The sequence below is a fragment of the Anolis sagrei genome, chromosome 10 (genome assembly GCF_037176765.1).
Source record: "Anolis sagrei isolate rAnoSag1 chromosome 10, rAnoSag1.mat, whole genome shotgun sequence".
In the NCBI taxonomy this organism is placed as follows: domain Eukaryota; kingdom Metazoa; phylum Chordata; class Lepidosauria; order Squamata; family Dactyloidae; genus Anolis; species Anolis sagrei.
The window spans coordinates 34,418,487-34,430,727 of record NC_090030.1 but is presented as its reverse complement, the minus strand read 5'-3'; the positions used below and the strand labels follow the sequence as shown (position 1 = coordinate 34,430,727).

Here is a 12,241-nt window from a genome sequence, read left to right as displayed (position 1 = left end):
AGCAGCGCGGCTTCCTAGCCATGCCTCCCGAAAATGGCGAAGCCTGGCTAGGAAGGAGCGCTGCTTAGGCCGCTCTCCTTCCTAGCCAGGCCTCGCGATTCATTGTATCTATATATATATATAGATAAGAGTATGTATAGCTATAGATATAGATATAGATGTCGTGACCCAGAGCCCAAAGATTGTCCAACACAGCTAGTAAGGGGTTAACAAAGTTTTTAATAGGTCTTTAACAAAGCTAACAGCACTTAAACTGCAGTACCGATTAGCAACACAAAAGCCTTCAAGCAGGTAAACAAACGGAGAGGAAAAACCAGGATATCCCAGAACTCAGCTTCTCAAAAAGGAAAGCAGGAGCAAAACTAGCGATGGCAATAGCGTAGTTAAACAGTCCTAGGTCAAACACGGAGAGAGGCAGCAAACAAAGTCCAGAAGGCAAATGGCGTGGTCCAGAAACGTTCCGTAGTCAGGGGCAAGACGAAGTCACTCACGTAGTCCAATCCAGAGTCGAGGCACACAAAGACACGATAGCTGTATTCCCAGGACCCAAACGGAGGTAAGGCAGCACAAAACACCCGATACAAAGCTTTGTCCTCTGCAAAACTACCCATCCCAAAGCCCTCATTTTATCAGCAGTCGCTATCACTGGATTGGCTCTCATCACTTACAATTGGATCATTATCCTCAGCTGTGACCTCATTACCACGCCAGCACTGCCAACGTTGATCTTGTCCAGAATCCTCCCAAGAAGTACCTGCCTGCCATGTATCATGAAACCCCTCGAATTCATCACTAGAAATGGGATGTGTGCATATGTCCTGAATTTCCCTAACCCGAGTCCAGTTCAGCCCCTCTTCCATATCCCCATCATTGGATCCCTGTTTATCCGAACTGCAATTGTCAGCTACGTCTTTAAGACGCTTGCTCATTACTTCTTCATCACTGTCAGTCTCACTGGCAAAACGTTTTACTTCCCTGTAATCCAGTTCCTCTAAGTCTTCGGGTCCAAACCCTGCAAAGTTCTCAGAATCACTGGGCGCCATGATAACATCCGGAATGCGTTTCAGCTGATGCTGTTTCTCCTCCAACTCTGCATCGCTCCTTCTCCTGCTACACCCACTAGTAGGTTCACTGCCAGGACGCTGAGTTACAACAATAAATATAGATATAGATATAGATAGAGATAGAGATAGAGATAGAGATAGAGATAGAGATAGAGTAGATAGATAGATAGACAGATAGATAGATAGATGGATAGATAGATAGTAGGCCTGGGTAACAACGGAAAAATTTGTTTCTAAAATCGATTCGTTTTTTGGGGGTTTTTGCGTTTTGTTATTTAAAATAATTACAAAATTTTCCTTTTAAAAAGTTCGATATTTACGAAATTTCGTAAATGTGAAAAAAATTACAAAACATTAATGAATCGATTTCCAAAACAATAACGAATCGATTCGTTAATGGCGGATGCGACCGCGAAATACGCTAAAAAACCTCCAAAAACTTCTGAAGCTTCCCTCTCCCTCTGTTGTTGACTGTTGGTGTGATATTATAATTTTTTTTCACTAATTAAACCAAAAACTTGCCCCAGACATGCGGAAATAATAACAAAACGACCTCAGAACAATAACGAAACGAATACAATAACGAAATACGAAGCATTTACAAAACGTGTTTAAAAATTCGGTTTTTTAAAAAATTGCTCCAGAATGGTTCGTTATAGTTTTGTAATTACAAAAATTAACGAATTATTAACGAATTACGAATTAACGAAACGAAACCGCCCAGCCCTAATAGATAGATAGAGATAGAGATAGAGATAGAGATAGAGATAGAGATAGAGATAGAGATAGAGATAGAGATAGAGATAGAGATAGAGATAGAGATAGAGATAGAGATAGAGATAGAGTAGATAGATAGATAGGGTGATTGGTTGGGGGGGGGGCACCAAAATACTGTTTGCTTACCATTGAAAATTACCTAGGGCTACCTCTGTATACGTCCTATAGAAAAGACACGACAGCGCACGACAGAACACTGCTCAAAGATTATTCTTTTCATATTGCTGAACCCACTTAGACCTACATGTCTAAGTGGGCTATGTGGATTTTTAGAAGAAGCAATGCTATGGGTCAGAACTTATGAGTAAAAAGCTGATCAAATAACTCCTCCGGATGAAATTATTGTCTGCACAGCGTGAGGAAAAAGAAATTAATATAATTGGGCTGACGTTCTTTATCTTCTTCTTCTTCGAGTTCTCGTGGAATCTCATTATACATTTCTAACACTGGGGAGTGGAGGACAGAGAAAACAAGTGGATTGCTGCTCCGGTTTTCAGCTTCTGCCTCAATTTGATGGGATTGTTTTGATCTTGGTTGTCGCACAAAAGAATGGAAGAAAAGGCTTCTTAAGAAGAACAAAGCCAGCTTGGGGTATTATCTAAGCTTTGAGCCTGCAATTAGGTCACATAAATAGTTGGATTTATTGAAGAACATAGTTTCGCAGAGACTCTACTTATGCCCTGCTTTCCCCTTCTCGTCTAAATCACAAACAGGACATGAGCAACAGCCATTCTTTACAGCAAAAATAAACACATTTTCTTAAACATTTAACTGGGCATGAGAAGTTACAAGCATGCCCTATTGAGTAAGTACTTACTTACTTACATAGGCAATCCCTCATAGTCTGAGGATGATGGTCCTCCAAGTTGGTGGGTCCGTAGGTGACTGTGGAGCCCTATTCTTGATCTGCATGTTCTCCCGCAGAGAGGGCATTGGTTTCCAGGTGGAAGGCGGTCCCAGTCGGGATTGGCTTGACACTAGGGCTGGGCGGTTTCGTTTTGTAATTTCGTAATTCGTTAAAAATTCGTTATTTTTTTTGGTTACGAAGCGATAACGAACCATTCAGGAGCATCTAAAAAACGAAACGAATTTTTCAATTCGTTTCGTAATTGCTTCGTATTCGTTTCGAAATCGTTTCGTTATTATTTCCGCATGTCTGGGGCAAGTTTTATAGCTGTTGTTTGTTTAATCAGTGAAAAAAAATTATAAATATCACACCAACAGTCAACAACAGAGGGAGAGGGAAGCTTCAGAAGTTCCCCCTGTCCCATATGGAGGTTTTTTAGCGTATTGCGTGGTCGCGTCCGCCATTAACGAATCAATTCGTATTCATTTCGTATTCGTTTCGTAATTTTATGAAATTTCGTAAATATCAAACTTTTTTAAAGAAAAAATTTGAAATTCTTTTAAATATCGAAACGCAAAAAAACCCAAAAAACGAATCGAGTTTAGAAACAATTTTTTCCGTGGTTGCCCAGCCCTACTTGACACGCCTATCTCTTGGCATATCCTTCCAACCCTGCTATATGCCTGTGAAACATGGACTGTCTACAGACATCACATGCAACTCCTACAATGATTCCATCAGCACTGCCTCCAAAAAATCCTGCAAATCTCTTGGGAAAAGAGACAAACATCAGCGTGCTGGAAGAAGCAAAGACCACCAGCACTGAAGCAATGCTCCTCCGCTGTCAACTCCACAGTACTGGCCACATTGTCCGGATGCCCGACCACCGTCTCCCAAAGCAGTTGCTCTACTCCGAACTCAAGAATGGAAAATGGAATGTTGGTGGGCAACAAAAGAGATTGAAAGATGGGCTCAAAGCCAACCTTAAAAACTCTGGCATAGACACTGAGAACTGGGAAGCCCTGGCCCTTGACCACTCCAGCTGGAGGTCAGCTGTGACCAGCAGTGCTGCAGAATTCGAGGAGGCACGAATGGAGGATGAAAGGGAGAAGGGTGCCAAGAGGAAGGCGCATCAAGCCTACCCCAACCGAGACAACCTTCCACCTGGAAACCAATGCCCTCAATGCGGAAGAAGATGTAGAACAAGAATAGGGCTCTACAGCCACATACGAACCCACAAGAATCTTGGAAGACAATAATCCTCGGAAAACGAGGGATCGCCTAAGTAAGCTAGCAAAAAAAAAGTGTGTGGTGCCTTTAAATCTCTCCTTGCTTCTGCCTCACCCTCGGAACATATATAGCATACCTACTTTGTGGATTTTCACTTTTTGTGCGTGGTCCTGGAACGTAACACCCGTGATAAGTGAGGGAACACTGTATACTTGTTAATGATTACCACCTCACCCGCCTCATAGGAAACCTGCTACAAAACAGGAGCTTTTTTGTTGAGTTCCAGGGCCAGAGAAGCAGATGGCAGAAACAGAAGAATGGCCTGCCTCCGGGGAGCGTGCTTGCTCCATCCATGTTCAACATCTGCACAAATGACCAGCCACTGCCAGAAGGGACAGAGAGTTTCATCTATGCTGATGATCGTGCCATCACCACCCAAGAAGGGAGCTTTAAGATGGTAGAACAGAAGCTTTCCGAAGCTCTAGGTCAGTGGTTCTCAACCTGGGGTCCCCAGATGTTTTTGGCCTCCTAACAGCTGGTAAACTGACTGGGATTTCTGGGAGTTGTAGGCCAAAAACATCTGGGGACCCCAGGTTGAGAACCACTGCTCTAGGTGCTCCTACTGCCTATTACAGGGAAAACCAGCTGATCCCTAATCCATCTAAGACACAGACATGTGCTTTTCACCTTAAGAACAGACAAGCATCCCGAGCTCTGAGGATCACCTGGGAAGGAATCCCACTGGAGCATTGCAGCGCACCCAAAGACCTGGGAGTCACTCTGGACTGTGCTCTGACCTACAAGAAGCACTGCCTGAAAATCAAGCAAAAAGTGGGCGCTAGAAACAATGTCATATGCAAGCTGACTGGCACAACCTGGGGATCACAACCAGACACAATGAAGACATCTGCCCTTGCGCTATGCTACTCTGCTGCTGAGTACTCATGCCCAGTGTGGAACACATCTCACCACACTAAAACAGTGGATGTGGCTCTTAATGAGACATGCCGCATTATCACGGGGTGTCTGTGCCCTACACCACTGGAGAAATTACACTGCTTAGCCAGTATTGCACCAACTGACATCCGCCGGGAAGTAACAGCCAATAGTGAAAGGACCAAGGCAGAGACATCTCCAGCTCATCCCCTGTTTGGGTATCAGCCAGCACGTCAACGTCTTAAATCAAGAAATAGTTTTCTAAAATCTACAGAGACACTCGCTGGAACACCTCAGCAAGCGAGAGTCCAAAAGTGGCAGGCTCAAACCCAGAACCTCAATCGATGAGAGACTCCCTCCTGGGCACACAGAAGACTGGGCGACTGGGAGGGCGCTGAACAGACTGCGCTCTGGCACCACGAGATGCAGAGCCAACCTTCAGAAATGGGGCCACAAAGTGGAATCCACGACATGCGAGTGCGGAGAAGAGCAAACTACAGACCACCTACTACAATGCAACCTGCCACATGCACCATGGAGGACCTTCTTGCAGCAACATCAGAAGCACTCCAAGTGGCCAGATATTGGTCAAAGGACATCTAATCAACTACGAAGCTTGCAAACTTTGTGTTTTGTTCGTTCGTTCATTTCTTTGTTAAAAAATGCAATACAACTATTTGATCTGCTCCTGACACGATAAACAATAGTAGGATGCCTCTTTCCCTACTCTATGCTTGTGCTCTTCTAGGCAGGGTTGGATCAATCCACAACAACCTACAACGAGTCATTCTGAAGAGACTATTTACACAATTCCTTGTTGTTTCACAAGCACATATCATTAAACATCTGTTGCAATAAATTCCACTGCCACCCTTGAGAAAGCAGCCAATAGATTTGCATGTAATCACACTGGACAACAAACCATGCTTATTTCATTCACCACCACCCTTGACCCTTCTTCCCAGAAAGGAACTTACCCAGCTGGATATCGATAAAGGTAGTCTGGTTCTCCACTGGGTATAACGGCTGAGGTGGTCTCTTCGTGACTAAAGCTAGGAAAGAAAAAGGAGACAAAAGAGGAACGGGGAAAAATTAGACCAGACTGCAGGACTTTTGCTTTTAAGCTAATTTAAACAGCTGCTGGAAAGAACTAAGTTGCTTAGAGAGAAAAGCATAGAGTCAGAGGCGGCCCTAGGTAATTTTCAATGGTAAGCAAACAGTATTTTGCCCCCCCCCCAACCAATCATTGATATATATTTTCTGTTCGTTGTGGGAGTTCTGTGTGCCATATTTGGTTCAATTCCATCATTGGTGGAGTTCAGAATGCTCTTTGATTGTAGGTGAACTATACATCCCAGTAACTACACTTGCGGCACTTGCTCCCTTGCCTGGCCCGCTTTGGGTCCGGAGACGTGCCTGAAGACCCCGGTGTGTGCACCAAAAGTCACCTCTTCTCCTGACTTTCTCCTCAGCTATTGGGACCGAGAGAGAGAGAGAGAGAGAGAGAGAGGTGGAGATGCCCACCTTTCCTGAAGGTAGGCGCAAAAACAAAGGAGAGCCAGGCAAGAGAGCAAGTGCGGCAAGTGCAGTTACTGGGATGTATAGTTCACCTACAATCAAAGAGCATTCTGAACTCCACCAATGATGGAATTGAACCAAATATGGCACACAGAACTCCCACGACAAACAGAAAATATTAGGGCTGGGCGGTTTCGTTTCGTTAATTCGTAATTCGTTAAAAAATTCGTTAATTTTTCAATTACAAAACGATAACAAACCAGTCTGGAGCAATTTTTTTTTAAAAACGAATTTTTAAATCGTTTCGTAAATGTTTTGTATTTCGTTATTGTATTCGTTTCGTTATCGTTTTGAGGTCATTTCGTTATTATTTCCGCATGTCTGGGGCAAGTTTTATAGTTGTTTTTGCTTTTCTAAGGGTTTTTATAGTTGTTTTTGGTTTAATTAAGCTTCAGAAGTTCCCCATGTCTCATTTGGAGGTTTTTTAGCGTATTGCACGGTCGCGTCCGCCATTAATGAATCGATTCGTTATTGTTTCGGAAATCAATTCGTTATTGTTTTGTAATTTTTTTCACATTTACGAAATTTCGTAAATATCGAACTTTTTTAAAGGAAAATTTTGTAATTATTTTAAATAACGAAAAGCAAAAACCCCCAAAAAACGAATCGATTTTAGAAACTAATTTTTCCGTTGTTACCCAGGCCTAGAAAATATATATCAATGATTGGTTGGGGGGGGGGGGCAAAATACTGTTTGCTTACCGTTGAAAATTACCTAGGGCCGCCTCTGGATGTAAGCTGCACCGAGTCCCTTAGGGAGATGGTAGTGGGGTACAAATAAAGTATTATTATTATTATTATTATTATTATTATTGGCCTCATGTAAGCCGCACAGAGTCCCTTGAGGAGATGGTAGCGCAGTACAAATAAATTATTATTATTATTATTATTATTATTATTATTATTTTGTGTCAGTAAAATAATAATAATAATAACTTATTAAAACAATGCAAAAACTATTAAAATCATGCAGAAGACTGCTGATTTCTTCTTGCCTGTAAGAATGGAAAAAGCAAAAATGTACATGCCTAAAATGCATTTCCGTCCTAGTCAAAGTCAGCAGTTAAATTCAGAAAATGGAAGCATTTTTCCCACCAACCCAGATGGATGAACTTTCTAATACACCTTCCCCAATGCCCTTCCAAGAAAATAACATTCTAATCTATATACCTATTAAGACTGGCCTTTCGGTGCCGACTAGCAATTACCTTCTACGCCAGATCCAAGTGATATACATTCAAAGGAAAAGTCCTGTTTACCCAGAGGCATCATGAAGGGATCTCGGAAGACTTATGGGGCTCACGTGCAGAATTTCAGTTGAGCCCAAAAATGGGAAATTCCATCGGTGAGAATGCGGCCGCTCAAAAACTCCTCGTCCCAAACTCAAGCGCAACAATTGACCCCAAGGCAACATCGGGGCCACCTCATGCAATTAGATTACTTTTGGATAAGCCTAGGAGTAGAAAATTGCTGGCAGGGAAAGAAAACAATCGATTGCGTTTGCTAATGCGCCCAGGGCCCCCGCATGGCATTAGAGAAAGAAGAGAGAGCTGTCAATGCCACTTAATCATTGTGTTATCTCTATTGAGAATTTCTAAAAAGCGGCATGCTGGATCATTGCACAATTCACAACGTCTAATGCCGTTGACATTGTTGATGGGGGGACTTTAGAGACCAATCACTAAGGTCTGATTCATGGGCCTGGAAATTGGCCCTGATCATCCACCAAGCTCAAAAAGTAGGGCTGGTCAATTCGTTTCGTTAATTCGTAATTCGTTTAAAAATTCGTTAATTTTTGAATTACGAAACGATTACAAAACATTTTTTTTAACCTGGAAGTGTTTTTAAATATCGAAACGGCAGGCGCCAAAAAATTTTGTATTTCCGTCCATTTCGGAAATACGTAAGATGGCCGCCTGCCGATGCTTGCTGAGAGGGGCGAGCGAGAGGGGCGAGCGAGCGGCGAGCGAGAGGGGCAGAAGCACTCTCTCCTGACATTTCACCCACATCTATGGCAGGCATCCTCAGAGGTTGTGAGGTCTGTTGGAAACTAGGCAAGTGGGGTTGATATATATCTGTGGAATAATGTTCAGGGTGGGAGGAAGAACTCTTGTCTGCTGGAGGCAAGCGTGAATGTTGCAGCTGGCCAGCTTGATGAGCATCGAATGGCCTTGTAGCTTCATGGTCTGGCTGCTTCCTGCCTGAATGTTGCAATTGGCCAGCTTGCTTAGCATTGCCTATTAATAATAATAGCGAGCGGCGAGTGAGAGGGGCGAGCAAGCGGCGAGCGAGAGGGGCGGAAGCACTCTCTCCTGACATTTCACCCACATCTATGGCAGGCATCCTCAGAGGTTGTGAGGTCTGTTGGAAACTAGGCAAGTGGGGTTGATATATCTGTGGAATAATGTTCAGGGTGGGAGGAAGAACTCTTGTCTGCTGGAGGCAAGCGTGAATGTTGCAGCTGGCCAGCTTGATGAGCATCGAATGGCCTTGCAGCTTCATGGTCTGGCTGCTTCCTGCCTGAATGTTGCAATTGGCCAGCTTGCTTAGCATTGCCTATTAATAATAATAGCGAGCGGCGAGCGAGAGGGCCCGCCAGAGTGAGTGCCTGCCTTCCCTCCTTAATAATAATTAATAATAATTAATCCCTATTCTACTAAATTAATAATTAAATTTAAAAAATATTTAAAAAATATTGGAAAAAAAAGGGCGCCATCTTTACAAAATGTTTTGTAAATATTTACGAAATTTCGTAAATACCGAAACTTTTTTTTGGGAAAGTTTTGTAATTATTTTAAATATCGAAACAAAAAAAAACCCCAATTACAAATCGATTTTAGAAACAAATTTTTGCGTTGTTACCCAGGCCTATCAAAAAGTGCTAGCGAAGGATGCGGACTACACTGAGAACACTTTGAGAAGCTAAACTGTGGATAATAGCAAACCTGATTGAAATGAGGAACTTCCCGCCTAAGAATACTATAGAGCAGCGTTTCTCAACTTGGGGGTCGCGACCCCTGGGGGGGTCATGAGGGGGCGTCAGAGGGGTCGCCAAAGACTATCAGAAAACACAGAATTTTCTTTTAGTATGTGGGTTCTGTGTTCCAAGTTTGTCCCAATTCTATCGTTGGAGAAGTTCAGAATGCTCTTTGATTGTAAGTGAACTATAAATTCCTTGGGTTGTTGTAGGTAGGAATCTATGGCAAGCATCCTCAGAGGTAGTGAGCTGTCAATGCAACACCTCACTACCTCTGAGGATGCTTGCCCTAGATGCAGGCGAAACGTCAGGAGAAAATGCCTCTAGAACAGTGTTTCTAACCCTGGGGGTCGGGACCCCTGGGGGCGTCATGATGGGGTGTCGGAGGGGTCGCCAAAGACCATCAGGATACACAGTATTTTCTGCTGGTCATGGGAGTTCTGTGTGGGAAGTCTGACCCATTTCTATTGTTGGTGGGGTTCAGAATACTCTTTGATTGTAGGTGAACTATAAATTCCAGTAATTACAACTCTCAACGGTCAAGGTCTATTTTCCCCAAACTCCACCAGTGTTCATATTTGGGCATATTGTACATCCGTGCCAAGTTTGGTCCAGATCCACCATTGTTTGACTACACTGTGATCTCTGGATGTAGGTGAACTACAACTCCAAAACTCTAAGTCAATGCCCACCAAACCCTTCCAGTCTTTTCTCTTGGTCACAGGAGTTCTGTGTGCCAAATTTGGTTCAATTCCATCATTGGTGACATTCAGGATGCCGTATTGTCGAAGGCTTTCATGGCCGGAATCACTGGGTTGTTGTAGGTTTTTTCGGGCTATATGGCCATGGTCTAGAGGCATTTTCTCCTGACGTTTCGCCTGCATCTATGGCAAGCATCCTCAGAGGTAGTGAGGTTCACTACCTCACTACCTCTGAGGATGCTTGCCATAGAAGCCAGGCGAAATGTCAGGAGAAAATGCCTCTAGACCATGGCCATATAGCCCGAAAAAACCTACAGCAACCCAGTTCAGGATGCACTTTGATTGTGCCTGAACTATAACTCCCATCAACTACAACTCCTAAATGTCAAGGTCTCTTTCCCCGAAACTCCACCAGTGTTCACATTTGAGCATATTGAGTATCCATGCCAAGTTTGGTCCAGATGCATCATTATTTGAGTCCACAGTACTCTCTGGATGTAGGTGAACTACAACTCCAAAACTCAAGGTCAAAGCCCACCAAACCCTTCCAGTCTTTTCTGTTAGTCACAGGAGTTCTGTGTGCCAAATTTGGTTCAATTCCATCATTGGTGACATTCAGGATGCTCTTTGATTATACCTGAACTATAACTCCCAGCAACTACAACTCTTAAATGTCAAGGTCTCTTTCCCTGAAACTCCACCAGTGTTCACATTTGAGCATATTGAGTATTCGTGCCAAGTTTGGTCCAGATGCATCATTATTTGAGTCCACAGTACTCTCTGGATGTAGGTGAACTACAACTCCAAAACTCAAGGTCAAAGCCCACCAAACCCTTCCAGTCTTTTCTGTTAGTCACAGGAGTTCTGTGTGCCAAATTTGGTTCAATTCCATCATTGGTGACATTCAGGATGCTCTTTGATTATACCTGAACTATAACTCCCAGCAACTACAACTCTTAAATGTCAAGGTCTCTTTCCCTGAAACTCCACCAGTGTTCACATTTGAGCATATTGAGTATTTGTGCAAGTTTGGTCCAGATCCACCATTGTTTGAGTCCACAGTGATCTCTGGATGTAGGTGAACTACAACTCCAAAACTCTTCCAGTCTTTTCTGTTAGTCATGGGAGTTCTGTGTGCCAAATTTGGTTCAATTCCATCATTGGTGACGTTCAGGATGCTCTTTGATTGTACCTGAACTATAAATCCCAAAAGGATTGCTTTCCTATTCAACGTGTGGTGTTTTAAAGTCAGAGGGTTATTCCTGTTCTGGAGTGCAATAATTTGCATGTTTTTGAACTCCTAGCTTGGCAGAAGTTGGGTCTAACAGCGGGAACTCACCCCACTCCCCAGATTTGAACCACCGACCTTTTAGTCGGTAAGTTCAGCAGCTCAGCAGTTTAACCCGCTGCACCACCGGGAGGGACTAAAGATCCCTTAAAAGTCCCGGGACTGTGGCGCAGCTGGCTGAGAGTCAGCTACATTGAGATCACTACGGACCAAAACGTCAGTTTCCGACCAATTTGTGTAGCTTGTTGTCGACCTTTGCAGCCTGAAAGACACTTGCATCTGTCAAGTAGAAAATTTAGGTACCACTTATGTGGGGAGGCTAATTTAACTAATTTACGAGGCCATAAAAATCTCCAGCAAGCATGCAAAGAATGAGGAAGTACTTCATTGGTGTCGCGGATGGACGGTATTGCGCAATCTCGTCCGCCATTAACGAATCGATTCGTAATTTACAAAATTTCGTAAATTTCGAAATTTTTTAAAGGAAAACTTCGGAATTATTTTTAAAAAATGAAACGTAAGGCCCCCCTAAAAACAAAACGAGTCTAGAACCATTTTTTTTCCGTGGTTACCCAAGCCTACTATTTTCATATGTTTACAGCAGAAGGTAACCAATTTATTACTGAAAATCATGCCACAAAAGTATTTGACTTTTCCCACCTGAGGCACACCTGGGCTCCTGATGGCCCCCCATCTCACAAACAAGGGACTCTCTTTCCCCCTCAGGGATATATTTCCCTTTATGGACCTTCCTATGAATAATATGAACTATGGACACTGGGGGAAGGTAGTTGGGTTTACTCTCTGTGTTATAATTTCTATATTTTCATATTTTCTCCTGTA

At 43.2% G+C, this 12,241-nt stretch overlaps 1 protein-coding gene across 1 annotated transcript in view; it reads right to left on the bottom strand.

Annotated features, from left to right (window-relative positions):
• Positions 1–12,241, bottom strand: part of IL1RAPL2 (interleukin 1 receptor accessory protein like 2) — a 975,615-nt gene that overhangs the window by 246,238 nt on the left and 717,136 nt on the right. Inside the window, exon 6 of the mRNA XM_067471687.1 lies at positions 5,832–5,906. Within this exon, the coding sequence (XP_067327788.1) occupies positions 5,832–5,906 (75 nt within the window). The remainder of the gene's footprint in view (positions 1–5,831; positions 5,907–12,241) is intronic.